Source organism: Onthophagus taurus, chromosome 3 (assembly GCF_036711975.1).
Source record: "Onthophagus taurus isolate NC chromosome 3, IU_Otau_3.0, whole genome shotgun sequence".
In the NCBI taxonomy this organism is placed as follows: domain Eukaryota; kingdom Metazoa; phylum Arthropoda; class Insecta; order Coleoptera; family Scarabaeidae; genus Onthophagus; species Onthophagus taurus.
The window spans coordinates 29,233,785-29,258,779 of record NC_091968.1 but is presented as its reverse complement, the minus strand read 5'-3'; the positions used below and the strand labels follow the sequence as shown (position 1 = coordinate 29,258,779).

Sequence of the window (24,995 nt, the reverse complement as noted above, 5' to 3'; positions counted from 1 at the left end):
TTTGAGCCAAAATATGGGTTTTGTAACAAATTCACATGGATAATGTTAGTTTTGAAGCAAAACAGTATCACATCTTGGAATCAACTGGTAACAAAGGAAGTAAATGCATTAGCTATAATGAACTAACCTTTTTGCAAAATATAATTTGGAAGTAGAGGTAAGTTAATATTTTTAGATATTAAAGATATTGACTTCTTCTGTCGGCTCACATGTTGGCTCATCTTCTTCATTGTCTTCAGCGCCATCAATAATATTTTTATAAAATACCAAATCTTCAATCTCTCTCCACTGATCCCCATAATGTTTCTTTAATAAGTTGTTGACGTCAACTTTTTTGGATTGCTTTATTGCGTTTGACCTAGGGATAATAGTTGGTTTCATATTTAAAGCTTTGCTATAGATTTAGGCACTCCAAGGTCGGATTTGTATGTGTACTCTCCTCTAACGAGTACGTTCTTTTGATTGGTTTTTGTCAAAATTATTCTTTTGCAGGCTCCTAGTTTAAAATGAAATTTAGCAGGTTTGATCATAAAAGTTTCTTTTTCTTTTTTCCAATCAAAAACCTGACAATCAACACCAACATTTACTACCTTGGATTGCTTACTAATAATATCAATGTATTCTGATGGTTTGTAAATCACTTCTTTTTTCCTTGTAGCCTTTTCGGTGATTCCAAATACTCGGTCTGGGGGAAGGAAGCTGTGGCCTGTTACAGGGAAAAAGAGCTCCACTTTTTTGATATTTTTTGGTGCATGTTTGGAATGCCAGAAACAAAGCATGGCTAGAACTATCGAGTTTTTATTTTGACCCCCACATCCATCACACACTAATCGAACTGTATCAATGGGCACTTCCATTTCGGTTGTTAACAGTGTATTAATTTTCTGGATTGAGTCTACTTTTCGAATTTCCCTTAACTACAGTAAAGTTGTTTAAATATATTTGCCTACTGTAGTACGTGGCTTGGTCAGGCAATTTTGGTAATAATAAGTTCTTTTGACAGTCGTAGCTTAACATAAAAACATTAGGGTCGGTGTTGTTTAATGCTGCATAAAAAGCTTTAGCACGCAATTTATGAATACGTTTTTCAACCATAAGCTTCTGTCTGTCCTCAATGTTGGAGTAGGTATGTTTTATTTGTTCATCTAGCTCAGGTAGAGCAAACGTCAATTCTTGGTGAACCAAATCCAACATTGTACTCGGTGTTAAAAATAGTTCTGAAGTACCATTGTGTTACTTTTAAATCACTCTGATTTCTGAGCTGAGCAGAAAGGTATTTTCTACCTGTATGTTTGGCGCAATAGTGAGGCCCTGAACATTTGAATGTGTTTATAAAACGCATAACATTCTCTTTCTTAGGTATATATTTATTTGAAATCCTGTCACCCCCTCTGTTTTCTTTAGAAAGCTGACCTGTTTGTCTAAAACGATTTAAAATACCATTCACTCGAAATCTTGAAAATTTTAGAACACCTAAGAATGTATTAAGACATACTGGTATCATTGATTTGTTTTTAGAGCCTATAAAGTATTTGGTTCTTAAGGACTGCTTTTTGTAGCGTCTCCTTCTCTTAATATCAACTGATGAAGTAAACTTTAAAATAAAGTTGTCTTGGCAAATCTTTTCTTTTTGGAAGTAGAAGTTCTGATGAAATCTCCTTATATCTTGTAGGGACACTGTTAAGCACTGAAATTTTCCGCCGTTGTGGTTGCAAGATGGAAATGCTGGTAAACTGTTTGCTGAATACCTAAAAAAGAAAGAGCCGAGTATAAAACATAGAACTAGCCTTGGACTATAATGCTAACCTTGCTAATTTGGTTTCGTTTCGCTTCCATTTCTCAGGAGCCTTTTTCTTTTTTCTTGTTAATCCGGTTGATGGTTGCACTAGTTGATTCATTATGCACTATATAACTTTGTGTAATAACAATGCAACAGGTTAATTTAAATTGTGAGGTCGACGAAAACAAACAGAGGGCAAAGACGCCTACTTGTTTTTGCTACACGCTCTGTGACTGGTTGGAATGGAGAATGTGAATTTTGTAGCAGAACAACTGTTGGATAATGTGACTTTTGTTTCAAAACGCGATTTTCACTATAGTTTTAAACTGTAAGTTTTGCTGCTATCAGAATTTGATTCGTTTTAACAAGACCAACACGGTGATATATTAAACTCCATATCTTAAGAAAATGGAGAATGTGAGTTTTGCATCTACACCACTCCTTTGTGGTGAAACTTTTTTTTAGGAGTGTTTCAGGACATATTGCATAAGCCGCCAAAATGTTACTATTTTGCCAAAGATCACCTAAATTCTTTAGCAATCACACTGGTTTAGCAAAAAAAAATTCTTTTTTAAATATTAATCAAATTCCGATTAATTTCTGGGTCAAAAATAAGACACTAAAATCAAATTTCATACAAAATTCCTTAACAATTACCTATAATACATTCTTTATATATTACAATGTAAAAATTATTTCCTGTACAACGCCCTTGCTCGAGCTGTCATCCTTCGAATTCTCCCCCGGCTACTAACAGTAACCACCCCACCACTACTTGACGAATTCGTTTCTTCGCTGCTAGCGCTGCTACTCTCCTCTTCATCCTCCTGATCACTATCATCCTCCACGTACCTCCTTCGTTTCGCATTATTTCGCGTTCTAACTTTACTTATGACTTCATCGTCACTATCCGAACTGCTCGTTTTATAAAATCTTTTCCGTTGACTTTGCGATGGTTGTTCCTTGTAACAGTGTGTGTTTTTATACGTACTCAACGGTTCGTAATCACTATCATCTCCGGAAGCGGATTCGCTCGAACTCGATTTTATATGATTCCCATTAACGTGGTTGTGTGAGACATCGGAAGTTCCATTAAAAACCTCCCCGTTGCATCTCGCGGTTTGAGGTTTTTTCATCATTATTTTAGTTTTACTTAAAGGTTTTTCATCATCCGAAGACGACGACGAAGAATCTGGTTCCTCCGATTTTTCTTCGGAATTTTCAGTGTCTTCGGATTCTATTTTCTTTTTCTTTGGACGACTTTTTAATCTTTTTGAGTATTTCCAAGTTTGGATCAAGCGGGAAGCGTGTTCTTCAAACATTGCCGATAAACGAACGGTCATTGCAAAAATCTAAATAATTTTGTTTTATTAATATTATATTAGTATAGTAAAACCTCGATATAACGGATTAATATGGGAAAGGGAGTATCCGTTATATGAAAACGTGGTTTCAAGTTGGGCGAGATTCATCACTTTTTATTAACATTTTATTTTGTAATAATGGATCACAAAGGAAGTAAATCGACTATTAAACCAAAAAGACGTGATAATAGAAAACGTCATCGCCTTTTAAATCGTTTTGAAATAAAACAAGACAAGGTTAAAAGTGCAGAGACAAAAAAAAAAGATCGGGGACAATCCCAACCTTAACAATAGGCTACAAACTGATCAAACGAGGTTTTAGTTCTTTGTTTGGTGTCGCCTCTTTGATTGGTTTTGATACAAAAAAAGTTATCGAAAAAAGTCTAAGTACTGTCATGCCTGTAAATGATTCTGATGATGAAATGTGGAGATAGGAACTCTGGAAAAATGGATGTTGACACGATACATGAGATGTGCCGGGTTTTTAAAAAGAATTCACCAATGTTTGGAAGTTGAGGGCAACCAGTTCAAACATTTACTATAGTTATATCAATTTTTCATTCTTGTTTTTTATTTTTCATTTATATTGTTGAATATAGTACCTTTATTTCTCTTCAGCTGTTATAAGTTTTATTCTATTACGAAAGTTAGAAAAACTAATAACTTTAAATTTACTAATAATCAAGAAAATTTCATTTTTTTCAAGTTTCTATGAAAACCATACATTTTAGATATAAGGTTATGATGACAAAGTTCCCTTATTTTTCAGCGTACAATGCGCTGGTGAAAGAAAAAGTTGGGGTTGCCGTTTAAAAAAATGAAGTTTTCGACTTTTCGAGATAGGGAAATTCGGCGCAAATTTCTGACCATTCCAACCGGAAGTTGGAAAAAACTGCAAATATTTTAGCTGAAACGAGTACCTGGAATAAACCTTGCATGCAAATTTTCACAAAAATAGTGCCACTAGTTTACCACATACATACAGGGTGTGTTAAATGTCTGGAATATAGCCAATAACTTCGCCATTTGTGGTTCTAAAGAAAAATGTTTCAAATACAAGTTTCTTTATTAATCATGGCGTTTTTTTGGCGATATTTGCTTGTTTGTATTGTTTTTTGTTTCGTTGCTATGGCAACTATAGCATATATATTTTTTGCATACTTTGATAGAGAATAAGTCCCTCTATGCAATGAACTTATCAAATCATATGGTTGTATAAGAAAAACGTCGAGAAAAAATGCGTTTTTTAAAAGTCTTAAATCACCTAATTAGAATCAAAGTAGGCGCCGTAATAACACCATTGACAGCATTAAATGTCAAAAAACTAACAGTTGTCATAGGTGGTTGCCATAGCAACGAAACAAAGAACAATGTAAACAAGCATATATCGTCAAAAAATGAGCCACAATTAATAAAGAATTTTTTATTTGAAACATTTCTATTTAAAACCACAAATGGCGAAGTTATTGGCTACATTCCAGACATTTGACACACCCTGTATAAGATACTCTGATACAACAAATAATAATCTGTTTGACAGCATCTGAAGAGTAATTGTGCCAATGTAGATCTTTTTTGGATGAACGTTGGCTGAGATATGGGGTTTTACCAAAAAAAGCTTAAAACCAAAATAACTCGAAAACGAAAAACGCTAGGTACCAATAGCTTTTATCAAAGTTAATCTATTTTTTTACGTACAATTAAATGGTGCAATAAAAACTATAGCATTCCATTTAAAATAACGAAGTTATGGTCTACTTCCGGTAGACCGGAAGTGGTGGCCAAGTGGTGTGCACTCTAAACATATGATGACTTATATCAAATTATGTTAAAATTTAGCGGGGATCTCGAAAATTCAATAAAAATTGGTACATTCCATTTAAAATAACGAAGTTGTGGTCCACTTCAGGTATAACCGGAAGTTGGAAAAAACTGCTTAGCTGAAACAAGTACCTAGAATGCAAATTTTCACAAAAATAGTGCCAGTAGTTTGCCACATACATACAGGGTGTTTTAAATTTCTGGAATATAGCCAATAACTTCGTCATTTGTGGTTCTAAAGAAAAATGTTTCAGATACAGGTTTCTTTATTAATCATGGCGTTTTTTTTGGCGATATTTGCTTGTTTGTATTGTTTTTGTTTCGTTGCTATGGCAACTAACATTGTTATTTTAAATGGGATGCATATATGTTTTTTGCATACTTTGATAGAGGATAAGTCCCTCTATGCAATGAACTTATCAAATCATATGGTTGTATAAGAAAAAAATCGAGAAAAAATACGTTTTTTGAATGTCTTAAATCAGCTAATTAGAATCAAAGTAGGCGCCGTAATAACGCCATTGACAGCTTTAAATGTCAAAAAACTGACAGTTGTCATAGGTGGTTGCTATAGCAACGAAACAAAGAACAATGTAAACAAGCAAGTATCGTTAAAAAATGCGCCACAATTAATAAAGAATTTTTTATTTGAAACATTTCTGTTTAAAACCACAAATGGCGAAGTTATTGGCTATATTCCAGACATTTGACACACCCTGTATAAACTTAGCTCGTCATGAGAGACCCTGTACATTTTCTGCATGTTTTGATAAATTTCCCAATAAGATAGAAACTACAATAAATAGATGTAGGAATATTTATAGATAATTTGTAGAGAATTAAATTCCCTTTGTATAATATACAGGGTGTATCTGAATGACGTGCCCAAACTTCAGGGGGTGATTCTTTAGGCAATTTTAAGGGTACTTTCTCATATAAACTATCAGCGATTTCGACTCCCCTGCGGAGCTACGCCCCTTCAAAAATCGCGAAAAATGTTGGTTTATTTTATTTTTCCCGAAAACCATTAACACCAAGAAAATGAAATTTGGGAAATATGTTTAGCTTATAATAGGGCATGTTTCGAGCCTATTTGTACTTTCAATGTTCCCTTCTAAGTTACTAAACATAACCACCCTCCTTCAATTTTTGTCTAGATCTTTTTTATGACGATGATAAATACATTGGAAATATTTTATTTAGATAGACGAAAATATTCTAAAACTTTTTTGCCTCTCTGATGTTCTTCGAAAAGTTAATAGTTTCTGAGAAAAAAATTAATTAAGCAAACACTAACTGTTAAGCTGTAGCGTTGTTAATCGAAAGTTGGAATGAATTTTTAAAGAAAAAATCTTAGCAGGCTTAGCAATCTGTCAGAAATATTTTTGACGTTTAAATGTCAGTGGTTTTCTTACTATTATTATTGTTTTATTTAAAATTTTGAAACGTCGAGTGAACGAGCGTAAATGCGGTAGAACTTTATTCATAAATTAATTTGAAAAACAATAATAATAGTAAGAAAACCACTGACATTTAAACGTCAAAAATATTTCTGACAAAGATTGCAAAGCCTACTAAGATTTTTTCATTAAAAATTCATTCCAACTTTTGATCGACAACCCCGTTGTTGAACGGGCAGTGTTTGCTTTATTATTTTTTTTCTCAAAAATTAGTCGTTTTTGGAAAAATTTTAGAGAGACAAAAAAGTTTTAGGATACTTTCATCTACCTATGTAATTTTTTTTTAATGTATTTACCCTCTGCATAAAAAAATTTTAGCAAAAATGTAAAGGGGGTGGTTACGTTTAGTAGTTTCGAAGGATAGGTTGAAAGTACAAATAGGGTGAAAACGTGCCCTACTACCAGTTAAACGTATTCCCCAAATTTCGTTGTCCTAGCGTTTATGGTTTTTGAGAAAAAAAAATTAAACCAAAATTTTCCGCCATTTTTGGAGGGGTGTAGCTCCTTAGGGGAGCCCAAGTCGCCCATGGTTTATATATCAAAGTACCCTTAAAATTGCCTAAAGAATCACCCCCTGAAGTTTGGGCATGTCATTCAGATACACCCTGTATATTTTTTGCATACTTTAATAGAGGATAAATCCCTCTATGCAATGAACTTATCAAATCATATGGTTGTATAAGAAAAAAATCGAGAAAAAATTTTGAAAGTCTTAAATCAGCTAATTAGAGTCAAAGTAAAAAAACTTTAAATGTCAAAAAACTGTCAGTTGCCATAGCAACGAAACAAAGAACAATATAAACAAGCAAGTATCGTCAAAAAATGCGCCACAATTAATAAAGAATTTTTTATTTGAAACATTTCTGTTTAAAATCACAAATGGCGAAGTTATTTGCTATATTCCAGACATTTCACACACTGTATAAACTCAGCTCGTCATGACATACCCTGTACATTTTCTGCATGTTTTGATAAATTTCCCAATGTGATAGAAACTACAATAAATAGGTGTAGGAATATTTATAGATAATTTGTAGAGAATTAAATTCCCTTTGTATAATATAGAATATGGAGAAACGGTAACTCAATTTTTGACCATACTGTATAAGATACTCTGATACAACAAATGACAAGCTATTTGACAGCATCTGAAGAGTAATTGTGCCAATGTAGATGTTTTTTGGATGAACGTTGGCTGAGATATGGGGTTTTAAAGAGCATGTTGAAATGTACCAAAAAAAGCTTAAAACCAAAATATCTCGAAAACGAAAAACGCTAGGTACCAATAGCTTTTATCAAAGTTAATCTATTTTTTTACGTAGAATTAAATGGTGCAATAAAAACTATAGCATTCCATTTAAAATAACGAAGTTATGATTTATTTCCGGTAGACCGGAAGTGGTGGCCAACTTGAAAAGATTTTAGATCAAAAGTTTCAAATGAACAACTCATAATACCAAAATTTCAAATCTCTAGGAATAGTGGAACTTGAAAAAGTTCTAACAAACCAGTTACGCGAGACACCTGTAGATTAAAACAGTTTCCTTTTTGGTTTTTAGATCATTCTTAGATGAATTATAATGACAACCAGCGAAGTGCCTCTTTCGTGTAGTTGCAATTGTACTTCAAAGAGTATTTTTAAATAAAATTATTCCTAAATATAATGAAGCGACAAAAATCTTCATTATCGCCTCTTTTTAGTCCGTTCACCCTTAATACATAGTATTAAAAATATTTTGTCCGTTATATAGAGGTTTTACTTTCTTTATATTACCCTTGAACGTTTATTAGTGTTGTAATTTTTTGAATTTTGAAAAATTAATCGCATATCTTTACAAAAATCAATTGGAGCTTCGTAGTTTCCAGCTAAAAGTTCTTCTTTAACCGTTCCCAAATCCATTGGGCTATCAATAATTTGATAATATTCTAAAATAAAAAAAAAATTAGTAACTAGAAAAATAAAAAAATATATATATACCAGGATGTCTTAAACTATCAACGGGTGACCGAAACGGATCCGAATCCTCGCAATGCCAAAGAACATCCAACAACCGTTTAGCTTCAATTTTCCAATCATCAGGATTCGTAAACTTCCTTACGTTTATCGTCCGACTTCGCGATGTTGACGGTTCTGGTTCTAAAACGTCTGCTTCTTGTTCTTGCTCCGAATCGGTGCTTTCATAAGAATCAACTAATTGGTGATAAACAGTATTTACATCGGCTGCTTCTAAACTTCCCCTACGCAAAAAAATACATAATTAAGAATCTTAAGTTTATTAATCATGTGTTCGCACTAACTTGATAACTCTTAAACACAATTCGGTAATTATCCTAGCATTTTTAACGATACTACTATGCGGCTTGTTAAATTTTTCCGCATTAGTAGCTAAATATCGAACGTCGAATTGGGACGAGGTAATTCGGCGATAAAAGTTGTTTTCGAAACGTGCTTTAATCGTTGATAAATCAATTGGATACTCGACTATAAATGCATACGATGGGTAAACGCTAAGATCGACAGGTACCAAGAATGGCTCGGCAATCGCCAAACCCATCACTTCGTCCAAACCGGATATGATGGCCTGTTTTGATTCTTCGCGGTCCCCGTTCGGCCATTCTTCAGATTGCGGTTGATATTGTAAACTTTGTAATTCTTGGGGGAGAACTGGGACCGCCTCATCCGGATTTTCCGGCATTCCTAAATCAATAAAGACATCAATTTGATTGATTAAAGATATAGTATTAATATAAATATATTTACTGTCTTCTCTTAATGGTTCCATATCCCACGGACTCATATTTTCCGATTCGCCGTTTAACCAACGGATTTCATAACCCATAAAAAGTGATTCGGCGGATTCTTCGTTTACCGATTTTGATATTACTTCCCCGATCCACCACGCATCATCAATCATACAACGAAAACTACAAAGATATAATAATTAACGATAAAATTTAAGTATTTATTTTTATTACCGATCACCAATACTCCAATTTCTTGAAATCGCGGCTTCGTACGTTTGTTTAAGAACAAAAAAATCGAGGACATCCGGCATATCATGATATTTAACGGTGAAATCTTCCCCTGTTAATCTCCCTTCGCGATCTAATAACGTTAGTTTTAAACAACACAACCTAGGTGGTCGGATTTCGTATTTGATACCGACGATTTTAACAAATTCTTGATCTTTTAATTTCATTTTGATCCAAGGAAAATCTTTTGGATTCGTCTCGTAAATATGTTTTGCGTTAACTGCTTTTACGTAAAGTTGATGACCCTGTTTAAAATAGACCACCTCGTCTCCCATTTGTGGAAAATATGGCGCTTTTTTCGGCATCGTTTCCGCCAACCAATCTAACGGTTTATAAAGTTCAGGTACTTCTTTTAACTTATTCGCTGATTGATGATTTATTTGCGGTTCCCACTTACTACTACTTGAGGATGCTTTCGGTTCGGGGGGTTCTGATTCTTCAGGTGGTGGTTGTCTTTGTTTTTGTTTTCGTTTTGATCGTTTAGGCGGCTCCAACCCTACACCTTCGTCTCGTACCCAATCCGAATATCCAGATGATTCACTAAAAGAATCGCTCGACGCCGAATCTTCTTTACTCGTCGCAAACTCCGTTTCGCTACTATTCGCTCCGTCGTTATTATCCTCTTCCGTTTCCGAATGTTGTGGCTCAATTTCGACTGATCGTGTGTGATAATGTTTCCTACGACGTCTTATTCGGGTACTTTGAGTGGTTATGGGTTGGGTATTAATCATAATCGGGCGATGTTTCATTTCTAAGGCGAATTCATCTAATTCTTTTTGCGCTTTTAATTCCGCCATTACTTTTCTTTTATCTAACATCCAAGATTCTAATGGTTTTACAAGAACGCGACTTCCCCAAACTATATCGGGATCTCGTTCCCAATTTCCACTCGATTGGCGAATTCCTTCTACATCACTAGAACTAAATTTAAAAAATATTTTAATAAATTAAATTACGTTCGAATTAAAAGTAATATTGACCACTATTTGAACAATACTATTAGTACTGAACAACATCAAACTACAGTGGGAAAAGTATATTAATGACTTATCAGGAAATTCTACTACATATTGAAAACAAATTTATACTTGGAGGAGAACTGAAACATGTAATAGAGGCCCTAAGTTGTAGGTGTTCTCCACTAGTAGGCCAACTTACTTGCCAACAGATAGAAGTAAAATATATCGCTTAACTTCGTAAACATAGAAGAAGAGTTAGGGCTTGACTCAGATCACTCACCAGTAATTATTACTCTAAATAACAAAGTATGTAACAAAGAACCTTTTTTATCACTAAGTAATAAATTCACTAATTGAAATCTATTTCAACAAACGTTAGATAATAAAATTCATGTTAATGCTCTTATGAAAATAAACGAAACCATTGACAAGGAAGTAGAAAAGTTCTTAAAAGACACACAAAACGCAGCCAGGGCCTCAACACCTAAAATTAACACCAAAACCTAAATTTAACATTTATCCTAAATTTATTAGAGACAAAATTGCAGATAAACGGAAAGCATGAAAGAAATGGGAAACCAATAAAATTCCCAGTGAAGAGCATTAAGAGATAACCACAGACAAAATAATATTCAAAATTACTTAAAAGACCTTACTGACGATGCCAGTACTGATTATTCTCTGTGGAAGCCAATTTTCCAATTCGAAATAGTAATGGAAATTGGGCCAAGAGCAATCAAGAAAAAGTTAATTTGTTTGCTGAAAATCTGAAAGAAACGTTTACATCAGACAGTCCAACAACTATGTTAAATAGTGTTCCTAGCATAATTCAAAGTGATCAGCAGAGTAATATACCATGTGTAAGAATGAAAGAACTGTATTATGAAATACAAAAGCTAAATATAACTAACAAACTACCAAAACGGACGATTACAAAACTATTACACATAATTAATACTGCTTTTAAACAGAAATACTTCCCAAGTATATATGGAAAGTTGCTGAAATAATAATAATTATAGCAAAAACAGATGTTACCATCATATAGGTCAATCTCATTATTACCCTTACTATCAAAACTACTTGAAAAATGACTATTAAAAAGACTAAAATCTGTCATAAAAGAAAAAGCCCTAATACCAACACATCAATTTGGATTTCGGAATAAACATGCAACGATAGGCCAAGTGCATAGAATAGCGAATACTATCGAAATAGCAATGGAAGAAAATAAAGTCTGCTCCGTATTTTTCAACTACTTGTTTCTTTAGTTAACTACTAAAATCGTATCTTTCTGATCGATATGCTAAAAATAAACTTCTTTTATAAAATTTGTAAACGCCGCCGAAATCTAGTGTCGGCGCAGAAATGAAATTTACAGGTTCCTGTAAATTACCGGGCGGTAGGTAAAATCTAAAAAATCAACAATTCAATAAGAAGATAACTTCTGGTATTTTAAAACAAATAATTATGTTTATTACACCAACTGTTAATACGGAAATATTTAATGGATTGCATTGTTTTGGATTGGAGAAACATGTTTTTTTAATTATAGTACCGTAATTTACAGGAAACTGTAAATTTAATTTCTTCGACGACACTAAAAAAAAAGATTATTTTTAGCTTTATTCCTGTCGAATCCTATATTTTTGTAATCAGAAAAAAAGAACGAATTTAATAAGCGAATAATCAATGGTTGCTTCCATTTAAAAAAACGAGAATTGTCATAATATCTCAAAATCTAAAACCAAAAAAATTTTTTTGATTACGTCATCAAATTCTCGGTATAAATTCCAATTCAAATTGTCACATTGACAACTAGAAAAATTAATGACCCAATGTCACCAACTTGAACTGGTTCCATAAAATGTTACTAAAATCTCTTTACAGCATCGGATGCTGTAAGCAAGGTCCGTTGAGTAAACATACTGTATAAGGTTATCCAACTTCCTATGAACGCTGTTGTTATGAACGTACCCCCCCGCAAAGGCCCATAGACAAAGGCCTTGTTGTGACGTCATTGGAAGAATTGTCATTTCTGTTTTCATTTATACAGGTGTATCTGAATGACTGCAACAAACTTCAAGGGGTGATTCTTTAATGAATTTTAAGGGTACTTTGATATATGAACCATGGGCGAGTTCGGCTCCCCTAAGGAGCTACACCCCTCCAAAAATGGCGGAAAATTTTGGTTTAACTTATTTTTCTCAAAAATCATAAACGCTAGGAAAATGAAATTTGGGGAATATGTTTAACTCATAATAGGGCACGTTTTGACCCTATTTGTACTTTCAACCTACTCTTCTAAGTTACTAAACATAACCACCCCCGTTCAATTTTTGTCTAGATTTTTCTTATGACGGTGATAAATACATTGGAAATATTTTATTTAGATAGATGAAAATATTCTAAAACTTTTTTGCCTCTCTGATGTTCTTCGAAAAGTTAATAGTTTCTGAGAAAAAAAATTAATTAAGCAAACACTAACTGTTAAGCTGTAGGGTTGTTAATCGAAAGTTGGAATGAATTTTAAATGAAAAAATTTTAGTAGGCTTTGCAATCTTTGTCAGAAATATTTTTGACGTTTAAATATCAGTGGTTTTCTTACTATTATTATTGTTTTATTTAAAATTGTGAAACGTCGAGTGAACGAGCGTAAATGCGATAGAACTGTATTTGAAAAACAATGATAATAGTAAGAAAAACACTGACATTTAAACGTCAAAAATATTTCTGACAAAGATTACAAAGCCTACTAAGATTTTTTCAATAAAATTCATTCCAACTTTTGATCAACAACCTCGTTGTTTAACGGGCACTGTTTGCTTTATTATTTTTTTTCTCAAAAATTAGTCGTTTTTGGAAAAATTTTAGAGAGACAAAAAAGTTTTAGGATACTTTCATCTACCTATGTACATTTTTTTTAAATGTATTTACCATCTGCATAAAAAAATCTAGGCATAAGTTGAACGGTGGTGGTTACGTTTAGAAGGGTAGGTTGAAAGTACAAAAAGGGTCAAAACGTGCCCTATTATGAGTCAAACATATTCCCCAAATTTCATTTTCCTAGCGTTTATGGTTTTTGAGAAAAAGAAATTACACCAAAATTTTCCGCCATTTTTGGAGGGGTGTAGCTCCTTAGGGGAGCCGAAGTCGCCCATGGTTCATATATCAAAGTACCCTTAAAATTCACTAAAGAATCACCCCTTGAAGTTTGTTGCAGTCATTCAGATACACCCTGTATACGTAAACCAACAGAAACTCTTTATTTCTTGAGTTTAATAACACTTGTTTAATTTTTAAATAATTATTAACATAAATATTATTATTATATTATATTAAATTTATATTATATCATATTATGTTATATTTTTCCTCCAATGACGTCACGTTTCCCACCTCACCCCGCCAACGTCAAGTTGTTCGAGTTGGATAACCTTATAACCAATACTCAACGGACCTTGGCTGTAAGGAGTCAAGGTTTATATATAAGAGGTTGTCTAGATTCGTACGCAATCATACTGCGCATTACGTCACATGTGGAAAATAATACCGCCAAGCAATTCAAATTAAACAAAGGCATGGACCACATGGCCATGAGGTTGCGTGCGCAATCCGTGATCGCTTACGTCACGAAACACTCCTGCTCTTGCCCCTCGCCCACAAACTAAAATCAAAGTATTGCAGCATAGGAACTTAGACAATCTTTAATATATAAACCTTGGTAAGGAGTCTCATTATAGCACTCGTTTGAGTACTGTAATAGCTTTCATTACCGTCGCGAATTACAAAATAGTGTATTAAAAAACAAGTTTCGTAAGACACGCTTGAAATGTACGAATTCAAGTTGAAAAACGAGTGGCGAAGCCACGAGTTTTTTAATGAACGAGTGCTTTAAGTCTTATGAAACGTGTTTTTTATGCTATTTTTTTGTAATTCGCGTTTTAATCCTTTCTTTTAAACAAAAATAAAATAAATTTTGATAATGTAGGGAAATAGGTATATAGCAGTTGGTAACACCATAACACTTGAAAATAGAAATTTCAATTGACAATTAGAAACTGTCAAAACACAAAATGTATTCACCTGACAAAAATGTTTCATGTACAGGTTCAAATTGGTTCAAATTCGATGTCCGAATAGGCTAACTCGAAAACTATAAGAGTTAGAAGAAAAGTAGCTGACATGTCATGATCTCGTTTTTCGAGAAACTGCTAATGCCGAAAACCTCATAGCGCTATCGTCTTTTGTTTTTCTGCTAGAGACCAAAATTGAAAATATCATAAAACCCGCAAATGTAATTATCTTGGTTATTATTATAGGTGGAGTATTATAACTAAGACATTATATGGACACTTTTTTACAGAGAATTTGATGACGTAGTCAAAAAAATTTTGTCGGTTTTAGATTTTGAGATATCACAATTTTCGTTTTTTTAAATGGAAACAACCACTGATTATTCGCTTAATAAATTCGTTATTTTTTTCTGATTACAAAAATATAGGGTTTGGCAGGTCTATTTCTTATTGTTTTAGAATAAAACTAAAAATAAACTTTTCTTTTAGTGTCGTTGAAGAAATTAAATTTACAGTTTCCTGTAAATTACGGTTCTATAACTAAAAATTAAAAAAACATATTTCTGATATTTGAAACAAATATACTTGTTGAACTGTTTAATTTATGTATGTTTTACACAAAAGTTGGAATAGATTACATTATTTCACATTTTTTATTACGATTTAATATTATTTTTAAATTACTTAATAAATTATCGATAGATGGCGCTCATGTTTTTTTTTAATTCAAATAAACATAGCAACATTTGTTTGTATTCAAAAATATTCTGAAGTGTCACTTTAAAAATCTTGTTTTTAAGATCAATTACGAAAATTTTTAAAAGTTTGACATGTTACATATTAAAAAATGATTTGTTTTTAAATACCAGAAGTTATCTTCGTATTTAATTGTTAACTTTTTAGATTTTACCATTGTCTTTAAATATTAACTATTATTTACTATGTAAAGATAATGATTTTACCTACCGCCCCGTAATTTACAGGAAACTGTAAATTTAATTTCCTCGACGACACTAGATGGAAATTTTATAAAAAAAGTTTATTTTTAGCTTTATTCTAAAACAATAAGAAATAGACCTGTCGAACCCTATATTTTTGTAATCAGAAAAAAATAACTAATTTAATAAGCGAATAATCAGTGGTTGTTTCCATTTAAAAAAATGAAAATTGTCATGATAACTCAAAATCTAAAACCGAAAAATTTTTTTTGACTATGTCATGAAATTCTCTGTAAAAAAGTGTCCATATAATGTCGTAGTTATAGTACTCCACCTATAATAATAACCAAGATAATTGCACTTATTGGTTTTACGATATTTTCAATTTTGACCTCTAGGGGAAAAACAAAAGACGATAGCGCTATAAGGTTTTCAGCATTAGCAGTTTCTCGAAAAACGAGATCATGACATGTAAATTACTTTTTTTCTAACTCTTATAGTTTCCGAGTTAGCCTATTCGGACATCGAATTTGAACCAAAATAAGAGAAATTGCTCAGAGTTCAATGTCCTCATCATTGTGGACCTTGTATTCGATGCTAAGAACGTGTTTAAATATCCATAGACAAACATTGTCACATTGACAACTAGAAAAATTAATGACTCAATGTCACCAACTTGAACTGGTTCCATAAAATGGTACTAAAATCTCATTACAGCATCGGATATATGCGAGTAGAATACTATACTTTGTCCACGACTATTGAAATTGATTCCATAAATTTATTTTTTAAATAAATTTTTGAATAAAGATTAAACGTCAATGTGACACAAATTCAATGTTACTAACTGTAACCAACTTCACAACAATTTGTCAAAATTAAGTGTCAGTTTTATAAAACGTCGTTTTCTTTACGAAAATTAATTAATTTATGCTTAAATCATACGAAAAAACGATTTTGTTTAGGTTTCTTTAATGTCAAACATTTAGATACTCCTAAAAAATTGAATTAAATTGACGTTTTTCGAACTTTTAACGTTTCAAATAATTATTATTAGTCTGGTCAAGATGGCTACCCGTGAATAATGATTATTATTCACCGCTATTATTCACTCCGTGAAAAATGACTACCATTTTGTTTTAGAAAACTCATTCATAAGGTATATATTATAAGGTAGTCGTGGACAAAATATTTTTTTAATTATTAAAATATATTTTAAACGACTTTGAAAGTTAATGAATTGTCGCCATCGTTTTTAGGAACTTTCGTCGCGTTGCAATACCAATCTGTGATATTGGTTGCGTACTTTTAATGATGACGTCGGGTACGATAATTAATTAACACATTGTATGTATTTACAAGGTGTTATGCAATTGTGCTATGAATAATTTAAAAATTAAAAAAAAAAAAGTTACGTTCTCATTCCCGTTCGAATTCCAGGGCGCCCATAAACTCCGTGCCTCGACGATGATCCTTGAGGTTGATCGTAATATTGATGTTCTTCAGGAAGCCCTTCAATAACCTCTTGGGTACCTTCGTTCCCTACAACTATATTGGGCACTAATTGTTCACTATCGCAGTTTTCTCGTCCCGGAACTAAACGTTGTAAAACGGGGGGATATGGATTGCCATCGATGTCGACGAGAAACGGGGGTGGCATTAAATGGGGTGCTATTTGAGTTTGTTCATCTAAAACGATGTTGTTTGGATCACGAACTAAAGGACGGTAATCGGTGTGGAAAAATAATTCTTTTGGAAGCTAAAATGAAGATTTAAAGTTAAAAACATCAAATAAATCGTGGATCGACTCACAAATTTTAACATGGCATTTCCCGATCCTAACCCAAACAATAAAATGTGTCCGTGAGAATCAGACGCCGCAATAGTGTTCCCGCAAGGGGACCATTTCGCGTCGAAAACCGCGCCGTGACCTTGATTCTCCAAATTATTCGTGAAATGATTAATCGATTTCCCCGTTAAAATGTTCCAAACGAAAATTTGGCCATCATGTCCCGCTGATAATAAAACGTGCGGATCTTTCGGGTGCGATTCCAAAACGAATACTTCCTCGGTGTGCCCCACAAGCATTTTGTGTAAATTCCCGGTTTCCGCAAACCAAACCCTCAACTTATAATCACTTACAGCCGTTACAATCCACATATCGGACATATCCCAACAAACCATCGTCACTCGCAACTTTTTTGAATCGTCTTCTTGATTCGCCGGTTGACTAATCCAAAGAAATTATTTAAAATAAAATTTAAATCGATTTTAATACTTACTTTGGCAGTTTTGTGTGCATGCTTAATTCGATGTGTTTCCATTGTTGTTGTTTAAAATGCCAAACGAAAGCTGTACCATCTTTGCTACCCGAAACAAATTGTATTCGATTATGAGACCATTGAATTGAATCAACAGGGTCCGCATGCGCCGCTTCTTCCAATATTCTTTTCGGACCTTCATCGAGAAGGTGATAAATTCGGACGTGATGATCAGCACAACCTAAATAATTAACTTTGATTAAATTCACATTTATCCATGTTGTAAGTTAAATATTTTGAATTAGAAAATATTTAAATGTTTAAAATTTTTATCACATTTATGTAAAAGTGAAACATTTTCTAAATCAATTTTATGACTTGTTTAAAGACGTTTGAATTAGATTTAGTTTTATGCTTGTGATTTCAGTTTCTGCCAGTTGCACCAATATAAGAAGAAGACATTTCAAAATTCTCAACCAAATTTATGATCAACTGGCAAGAATAAATCGAATATTGAGAACCGAATTGCACTACCTATGTGGAAATAGAAGAACTTATTCTACAAGCCCATGAACATGTAAGAAGATTAAAGGAAGACGGATATGAAAAAAGAAATTAGAACATCTAAAACAGAAGACACAAAAAACAACTAAATATGAAGAGAAAGATCTAGGTAATGTTAATCAAATTAAAAATTATACTGACATCAATTCTGACGAGAAAAAAAATGAATTTTTTGAATAAAGGTCATAAATTTGCTATAAACTCAAAACCTAAATTAGCTAATATTGCTATCAATTTTGACATAATAATTAAAAATCAATTTGAATATGGAAAAACAACTTAATTATAATCCTCTCGACAGAGTTATACGTAAAACTAAAGACATTATTAATCATTGTAAAGACACTTTGATTGAACACACATCTTACTTTACAAACATGAATCCTAAGACTCCAAGACTCTATTCACTTCCCAAACTACATAAAGAAGGAGGAATGTCCAATAACATCCTTTTTAAAAGCCCCTATACATAAATTATCTAATTTTATGCTTAATATATTTAAAGCAATCAATTTCAAACCTAAATACTGAGTCCAAAATTCATTTGATATTACTAATCTGTACTCTAATGTTCCCATTGACATGACCTTAAATCTATTTCAACTATTTTCTTCTTTTTTTAAAAACAAATATGATAAAATTCATCACTTAAACACTTATAAATTTAGCCAAACATAACAAATTTCCTTTAAAAATTATTAACAATCTCTTTAATAAAATATACAGGGCGTGTCAAATGTCTGAAATATAGTCAATAACTTCCCCATTTGTGGCTTTAAAGAAAAATGTTTCAAATAAAAAATTCTTTATTAATTGTGGCGCATTTTTTGGATATTTGCTTATTTATATTGTTTTTTTGTTTCGTTGCTATGGCAACTAACATTGTTATTTTTCGCGATGAACATATCAAATCTTTCTTAGAATCACGTCTTTAATTATACAGTGTATCCCCGGATTGTGTCCCCTTAAGGTATAATTGACGATACATTTTTGAATTCAAATTCCATCTTTTGCAATTAAAGTCTGGATGTCATAAAACGAAATATAACCAAGTTTTACGTCAAATGTCCTCAAAGTACCAAAGTTAATGCAAGAAGTTTGTTAACCATTGCAGGTAAAGTGGTCTTTCTGAGCAATGTACAACAAAAGTTGATTACGATAAAATGTTTGTTATGTTAAATTATAGCGATATGCCGCTATAAAAGAAAAAATGAGTATTTTCTTGAAAATTTTTTTCTAATATTCCGTTTTACAATAAACACAAATGACCTGAGTGAACTAACAATTATTATTTGATAGCTTAGCTTTAGCCTATTGTCAAATATTAATTGATCATGTTTACATTACAACATAAAATATTTATAGTACAGTGCTATGGATTGGGGAACATTAGTTACAATGCAGTTTTAAGGCAATTTGAGGAAAAATTTGGATTTTTAGTAGATAAAAAAACAATTAAGAGAGAAGAAAATTGAAACTGTTATTAGAGAAATTCCGTTGGACCATATTAGAAAAAGTTATAAACAATGTCGGAAAAGGGCTGACTTATGTGTTAGTGTTGGTGGTGGTATCATTGAATAAGTTTTTATGTTTAAAATTAGTTTAGATCGAAAATGTTTTGTTAATCTTATGATTTAAAAATCTGCATTTTGCTTTTATATCCTACATTAATAAAATTAGGCATATCGCTATAATTTAACATAACAAACATTTTATCTTAATCAACTTTTGTTGTACATTGCTCAGAAAGGCCACTTTACCTGCAACAGTTAACAAATTTCTTGCGTTAACTTTGGTACTTTGAGGACGTTTGACGTAAAACTTGGTTATATTTCGTTTTATGTCATCCAGACTTTAATTGCAAAAGATGGAATTTGAATTCCAAAATTTATCGTCAATTATACCTTACGGGGACACAATCCGGGGACACACTGTATAGATGCAATTTTCGGTTCATCTTAACTGTATATGTTTTTTCAAAAATATGTCTTTTATCAACACGCAAACCTACTTATTGGTCAGCAGACCCAGATTGATCTAGTATTAGTTCTAATGCTAGTGTTAGCTCTAGTTTTGCTTGTTATTCAGGGTTAAATTGTTGTATATTCTTGTTGAACTAAAAGTAGAACTAACACTATACCTAGAACTAGAATCATTTCGGTTTAGTCACACGTCTCTCAAGACGGCTAAACCCAAGTGTAGCAGTGTTAGTGTAAAACTAGAACTGACTAAACCCGAATGTTTCTAGTTTTAAGTCTAGTGTTAGTTCTAGTATAATCAAAATTTTAATAATTTAGCGCTGAATGACAATTAAAACTAGAACTAAAACTGAAAATTTTCGGATCTACGGTTTTCTTTTTATCACGAGTTAAATGAAAAAAGTACCCGATTTTTTACGGCACCGACAACTTTGCGATTTCTTTTCTCGAAAACTATCGTACGAAAAAATTTCAATTTTGAACAGGTGGTAGAACAGTGTTCTTAATAAGAGGTATATTTTATTTTTACGATATTCCATATAGTTTCGCGGAAAATCGCGATTTAGTTGAACGCCGTTATGTCGAAAACGTCTGGGTGGATTTCAACGCGGTTTTAACCAAAATGTGTCAAATAATTGCGTTCGCCAGATACTGTTATCAGTTTTTCAAAGTTATGTCTCTCTAATTTTTTTAGAGCGTTTTAAGCGAATTATAAATTAAAAAGGAACAAAAATAAGCCCTGCTGGGAGAGGAGGGTTTCGTCCAATCGGAAAAGATGGTCCTGGTGTATGTTCCAGAGACACCTTATTTCTTTATGTAGGTAAGATAAAGGCGCGACGTACTGTCTGGAACGCACCATCTTTTCCGATTGGACGGAACCTCCTCTCCTCGCAGAACTTATTTCTGTTTCTTTTTAATTTATAATTCGCTTAAATCGCTCTAAAAAGAAAAATAGAGAGATATAACTTTGAAAAACTGATAACGGTGTCTGATAAACGCAATTATTTCACATATTTTGGTCAAATCCGCGAGGAAATCCACCCAGCCGTTTTCGACACGGGTACTTTTTTCATTTAACCCGCGATAAAAAGAAAACCGCAGATCCGAAAATTTTCAAATGCACATATGTTACGTAGAAATGTTCAGTGATTACAACAAACTTAGTCGCAATTTTTTTTATCAAGCGGTTGCAAAGATATCGATCTCTAAAGTGAAGGGACTTTTTGCACGGATACTAGGTTATGTTCGTTTCTTTTTCGAAATGACGTTAATTACAGCGCCATCTTTTGACATTTAATCAAATTTAATTAAAACGTTTACAAATTTTTTTAAATAATCATTGTCATTTCGTTACAGTTAGAATGATTAAATAATAAATCGAAAATGACCAATTACAAAATCAAAATTAAAATAAAATATTAAGAATTGAAGTTAATATGAGAGGGAAATGTCACAATGTCAAAATGACATTAAAAACGTCACATTTTTTTTATCATATTTTCATCAACAAAAAATATTTAAATTACCGATTCTTATCAAATTGTTTTGTATGTTTTGTCTATTTTCATTAATTATAATATATATTTTTAGCAAGTTTTTTTAAAACATTTTCTAATTCTAAATAATTAAGTATATGAAAAAAAAGTATGGTTATGTTAGAAAATTAAATTTACCTGTTGCTAAAAAATTTCCACCAGGACTAAAACTAGAACAAATCATTTTAGCTTGCCCCGGTCGTATTCGTTCATGATAAATAGTGGGGTTACAAGCAAAAGTGGCAGTATTTCCAGTGGTGTGTTGATACGACCAAAAAGCAACTGATCCATCGGTGCTCGTCGTAATTAAATAGCGCCGTTCGAGTAATGTTAAAGGGGAAAAATTAACGGATGTAATCATCCCCGTATGTCCGGGTAAAACAGCAACTGGAGCCCCTGTTTGTATACTCCAAACCCTTAATATACGATCGATCGATCCAGCCGCCAATAAAGTGTTTTCTAAATTAATATCGATATCGGTTATTTCAGAGGAGGCCCCACGAAACGTCGCTAAAAGTCTTCCTGTCGTTGAAGACCACAATTTTATTAATAAATCATCGGCTCCCTTAAAACAATTAATTAATTACATTTAATATAATTTTAATTAATATTTACCGTAAAAATATATCGCCCTGAATGATCAAACATTAAACAATAAACGGCCGATAAATGGCCCAACGTTTGTCTTTGGAGTTGTAATGAACTGTATCGTGCAGGAAAAACTAAAGATCTTGTAATTGGACCAGAAATTTGATTACTTTGTAATACTCTTACTAAAAATTTTAAAAAAATTAAAATTATAACCTAAAATAAAAACTAATTCTTACTAATATTATGCGTAGTCGAAGAAAAAGGATCAACATACGATTTTCCATGTTTCCTAACAGTGTAAAAATACACATTATTTGATAAATTCTTATCCTTTTTCCCAAATACTAAACTTCCAATCCCCAGGAATGGTTTTAAACCTTTCGCGGTAGTTGCAAATTCTTTCGTTCGTTCCAAACCAATTTTTGAACATATTTGTAATAAATGATTGGGACCTACACCCGGATATAACCTCTCCTAACAAAGCATTTAGCTTAAATCATCTTTTTAAAAGATTTTTTTAACTTACAAGTTCACCAGGTGGTCTTTTATGTTTGTGTCCTTTCCAATCTAAACGTTCCGGCAAAATCTAAAATAAAACAACTTATTATTTCATTTATAAAAATAAAAACTTATTAACTTACATCATTCTCTTCTAATTCCTTGCAAAAAACCTTAAAAAAACAACCCAAACATAACCAACAACAACTTTTTTAAGCATCTTTGAACTTACCCTGTACGTTTCACTTAAAGGACTCGTTGATAAAAACTTTTGTATCGCAAAATATAACTCTACAAAAATAAACCGTTGAGGGATAAAATTCAAAATTAAAAAATAAATAAAAACTACACGTTTCTCAAGTACCTGGTAAATGCACGGAGTGTTCCGAATCCATAACTAAAATTCGCGCATGTTTTTGTGTGATTAATCAGTTATGGGATTAATATCCCGGCCTTAAAATTTTCGTTTTAATTAATAAACCTAACGATCTCGTACAAATAAAAATACGTATGAATGTGGTTAGTTTTTAGTTTGGCAAGTGACATTGAATTACCGATTGGTGTGAATTTAGTTACGTCACTTTTTTTTTCGGAAGGACCAACGTTGAAAAAATTAAGTTATAAAAAAATCGAGTTTTAATTTCATTTCATAAAGAATCTTATTAATTTAAAAATACGAAAGATAAAAAAAAACTTATTACATTCAAATTTTTGTGATAACATTTGAAAATAACAAATCAAATTAAAATTGGTTATTGAAAGAGCTATAAATTAATAATGACCAATTGTTCGAATAGTTGCGATAAATAAGTTACAAATCAGTTTAAAGTTAACGTTTTCAACCATTCGTTTTATAAATTAACCATGGTTGTTAAAAGCACTACAATTCTTTTTTATTTATTTTATTTGTGCTCAACTTTTGAACTTCGTAAGTAACCCATTTAATTTTTTATCTTTATTAATTTAATTATATGTAATTTAGCACCTTTTATAAACAAATGTGAACTTAACTCACCAAAAGAGCTTGAAGATTGCGTTTTGGGGCAAGTACCGGAAGTTTTATCTCATTTTAAAACGGGATATTCCCCTTTTAATATTTCCCCGTTGGATCCTTTGGTGATTCCCTCGTTAGATATGGCTTTAAGCGAAGATTTCCTCATAAAAATGAAAGATTTACAAATTGAAGGATTAACAACGGCCGTTATGAACAAATTTTTACCGGAATTCGAAGAGAATAACACAGCGATAGCATCGATTAATATCTCTTTAATGGTTCCTAATTTACAATTAAGAGGGGTTTATAGTTTAGAAGGATTTTTCTTTATTATGGCTGTAAAAGGAAAAGGATTCACCGAAATGGAAATACGTAAGATTCATATAAATTTTAATTAACTATATTCACATCAAACAACGGTGTCAAAATTGACATTGATGGAAAATTTGACGTTTAAAATGACATTAAAATTATAAAAATTTTTTTTAGATGATTTAAGCATGGATTTAAAAGTAAATGTATCAATCGATGTAAGGAATGACGTGGAATATTATCAAATTCCGAGAAATTTCGACGTTGATTTAAATTTTACCGATTTACACACTCATTTTGAAAATTTGGTTCCAAACAAAGAACTAAACGATAAATTAAACGAATTTATGAACGAGAGGGGTTTGTTAATGTTCGAATTAATAAAACCGGGGATTGTTAAGACGATAAGAACCATCGGTCACGAGTTTATTATTAAGTTATTAATGCACGTTCCGGTTGAACATTTTTTCAAAGCAATTAAAAATTAAATTGGAAAAACATCTAAAAAATATTTGAATAAATTAGATTAAAATTTTTTATAACTTTTATCACTTAATTCTCCCCTAGCCCATAAAGCAATCACACTCTCCTCGGAAAAATAAATTTCGGGGCAAAATTTCTTCATCAAAACCATTTTGCGATGAATTCTTTGAAAAGTTCGTTGAGATTTATCCAATTTTCGATTTTTAAATATTTTTTCGTTGCTCGTCGTTTTCGAACACAAACTCATCAACGATTTACGCTCCTGAATGTTTTTCTCGCATTCCTCGATATCGCGAAATTTTTCCAAACTATCTTTTACATCCGCTCCAGCATTAAAAATAAGACTG

General features: G+C 32.1%; 2 protein-coding genes across 3 annotated transcripts; one reads left to right on the top strand and one right to left on the bottom strand.

Annotated features, from left to right (window-relative positions):
- Window positions 1–2,405: 2,405 nt before the first annotated feature.
- On the bottom strand, window positions 2,406–23,417 carry LOC111422492 (bromodomain and WD repeat-containing protein). Of its 2 annotated transcripts, XM_023055682.2 has the most exons (16): window positions 23,224–23,417; window positions 23,092–23,150; window positions 23,003–23,032; window positions 22,888–22,947; window positions 22,598–22,835; window positions 22,386–22,543; window positions 21,909–22,335; window positions 17,714–17,933; window positions 17,244–17,661; window positions 16,847–17,190; window positions 9,402–10,379; window positions 9,187–9,350; window positions 8,724–9,123; window positions 8,404–8,663; window positions 8,200–8,351; window positions 2,406–3,132 (listed from the first exon to the last, which is right to left on the bottom strand). In XM_023055682.2, the coding sequence occupies exons 1-16, from the start codon at window positions 23,252–23,254 to the stop codon at window positions 2,473–2,475; spliced, it is 4,599 nt and encodes a 1,532-aa protein (XP_022911450.2). In that variant the 5' UTR covers window positions 23,255–23,417; the 3' UTR covers window positions 2,406–2,472. The 2 variants fall into 2 exon arrangements, with proteins under 2 accessions (XP_022911450.2, XP_071050840.1); XM_071194739.1 differs by having other exon boundaries at window positions 8,724–9,350.
- LOC111422496 (circadian clock-controlled protein daywake-like) lies at window positions 23,344–24,700 on the top strand. Its single transcript, XM_023055691.2, has 3 exons — window positions 23,344–23,787; window positions 23,842–24,225; window positions 24,343–24,700. The coding sequence occupies exons 1-3, from the start codon at window positions 23,724–23,726 to the stop codon at window positions 24,651–24,653; spliced, it is 759 nt and encodes a 252-aa protein (XP_022911459.2). The 5' UTR covers window positions 23,344–23,723; the 3' UTR covers window positions 24,654–24,700.
- Window positions 24,701–24,995: the final 295 nt, after the last annotated feature.

What these genes read in the sequence shown, in the direction of transcription:
- LOC111422492 (XM_071194739.1), bottom strand. Translation starts at nt 23,254, where the DNA reads ATGGATTCGGAACACTCCGTGCATTTACCAG. An exon ending in ACACTCCGTGCATTTACCAG is followed by an intron (nt 23,151 to 23,223) that starts GTACTTGAGAAA and finishes TTATTTTTGTAG; the next exon opens with AGTTATATTTTGCGATACAA. An exon ending in TTGTGTTTAAGAGTTATCAA is followed by an intron (nt 8,664 to 8,723) that starts GTTAGTGCGAAC and finishes TTTTTTGCGTAG; the next exon opens with GGGAAGTTTAGAAGCAGCCG.
- LOC111422496 (XM_023055691.2), top strand. Translation starts at nt 23,724, where the DNA reads ATGGTTGTTAAAAGCACTACAATTCTTTTTTATTTATTTTATTTGTGC. An exon ending in GTGCTCAACTTTTGAACTTC is followed by an intron (nt 23,788 to 23,841) that starts GTAAGTAACCCA and finishes TATGTAATTTAG; the next exon opens with CACCTTTTATAAACAAATGT. An exon ending in ATTCACCGAAATGGAAATAC is followed by an intron (nt 24,226 to 24,342) that starts GTAAGATTCATA and finishes AATTTTTTTTAG; the next exon opens with ATGATTTAAGCATGGATTTA.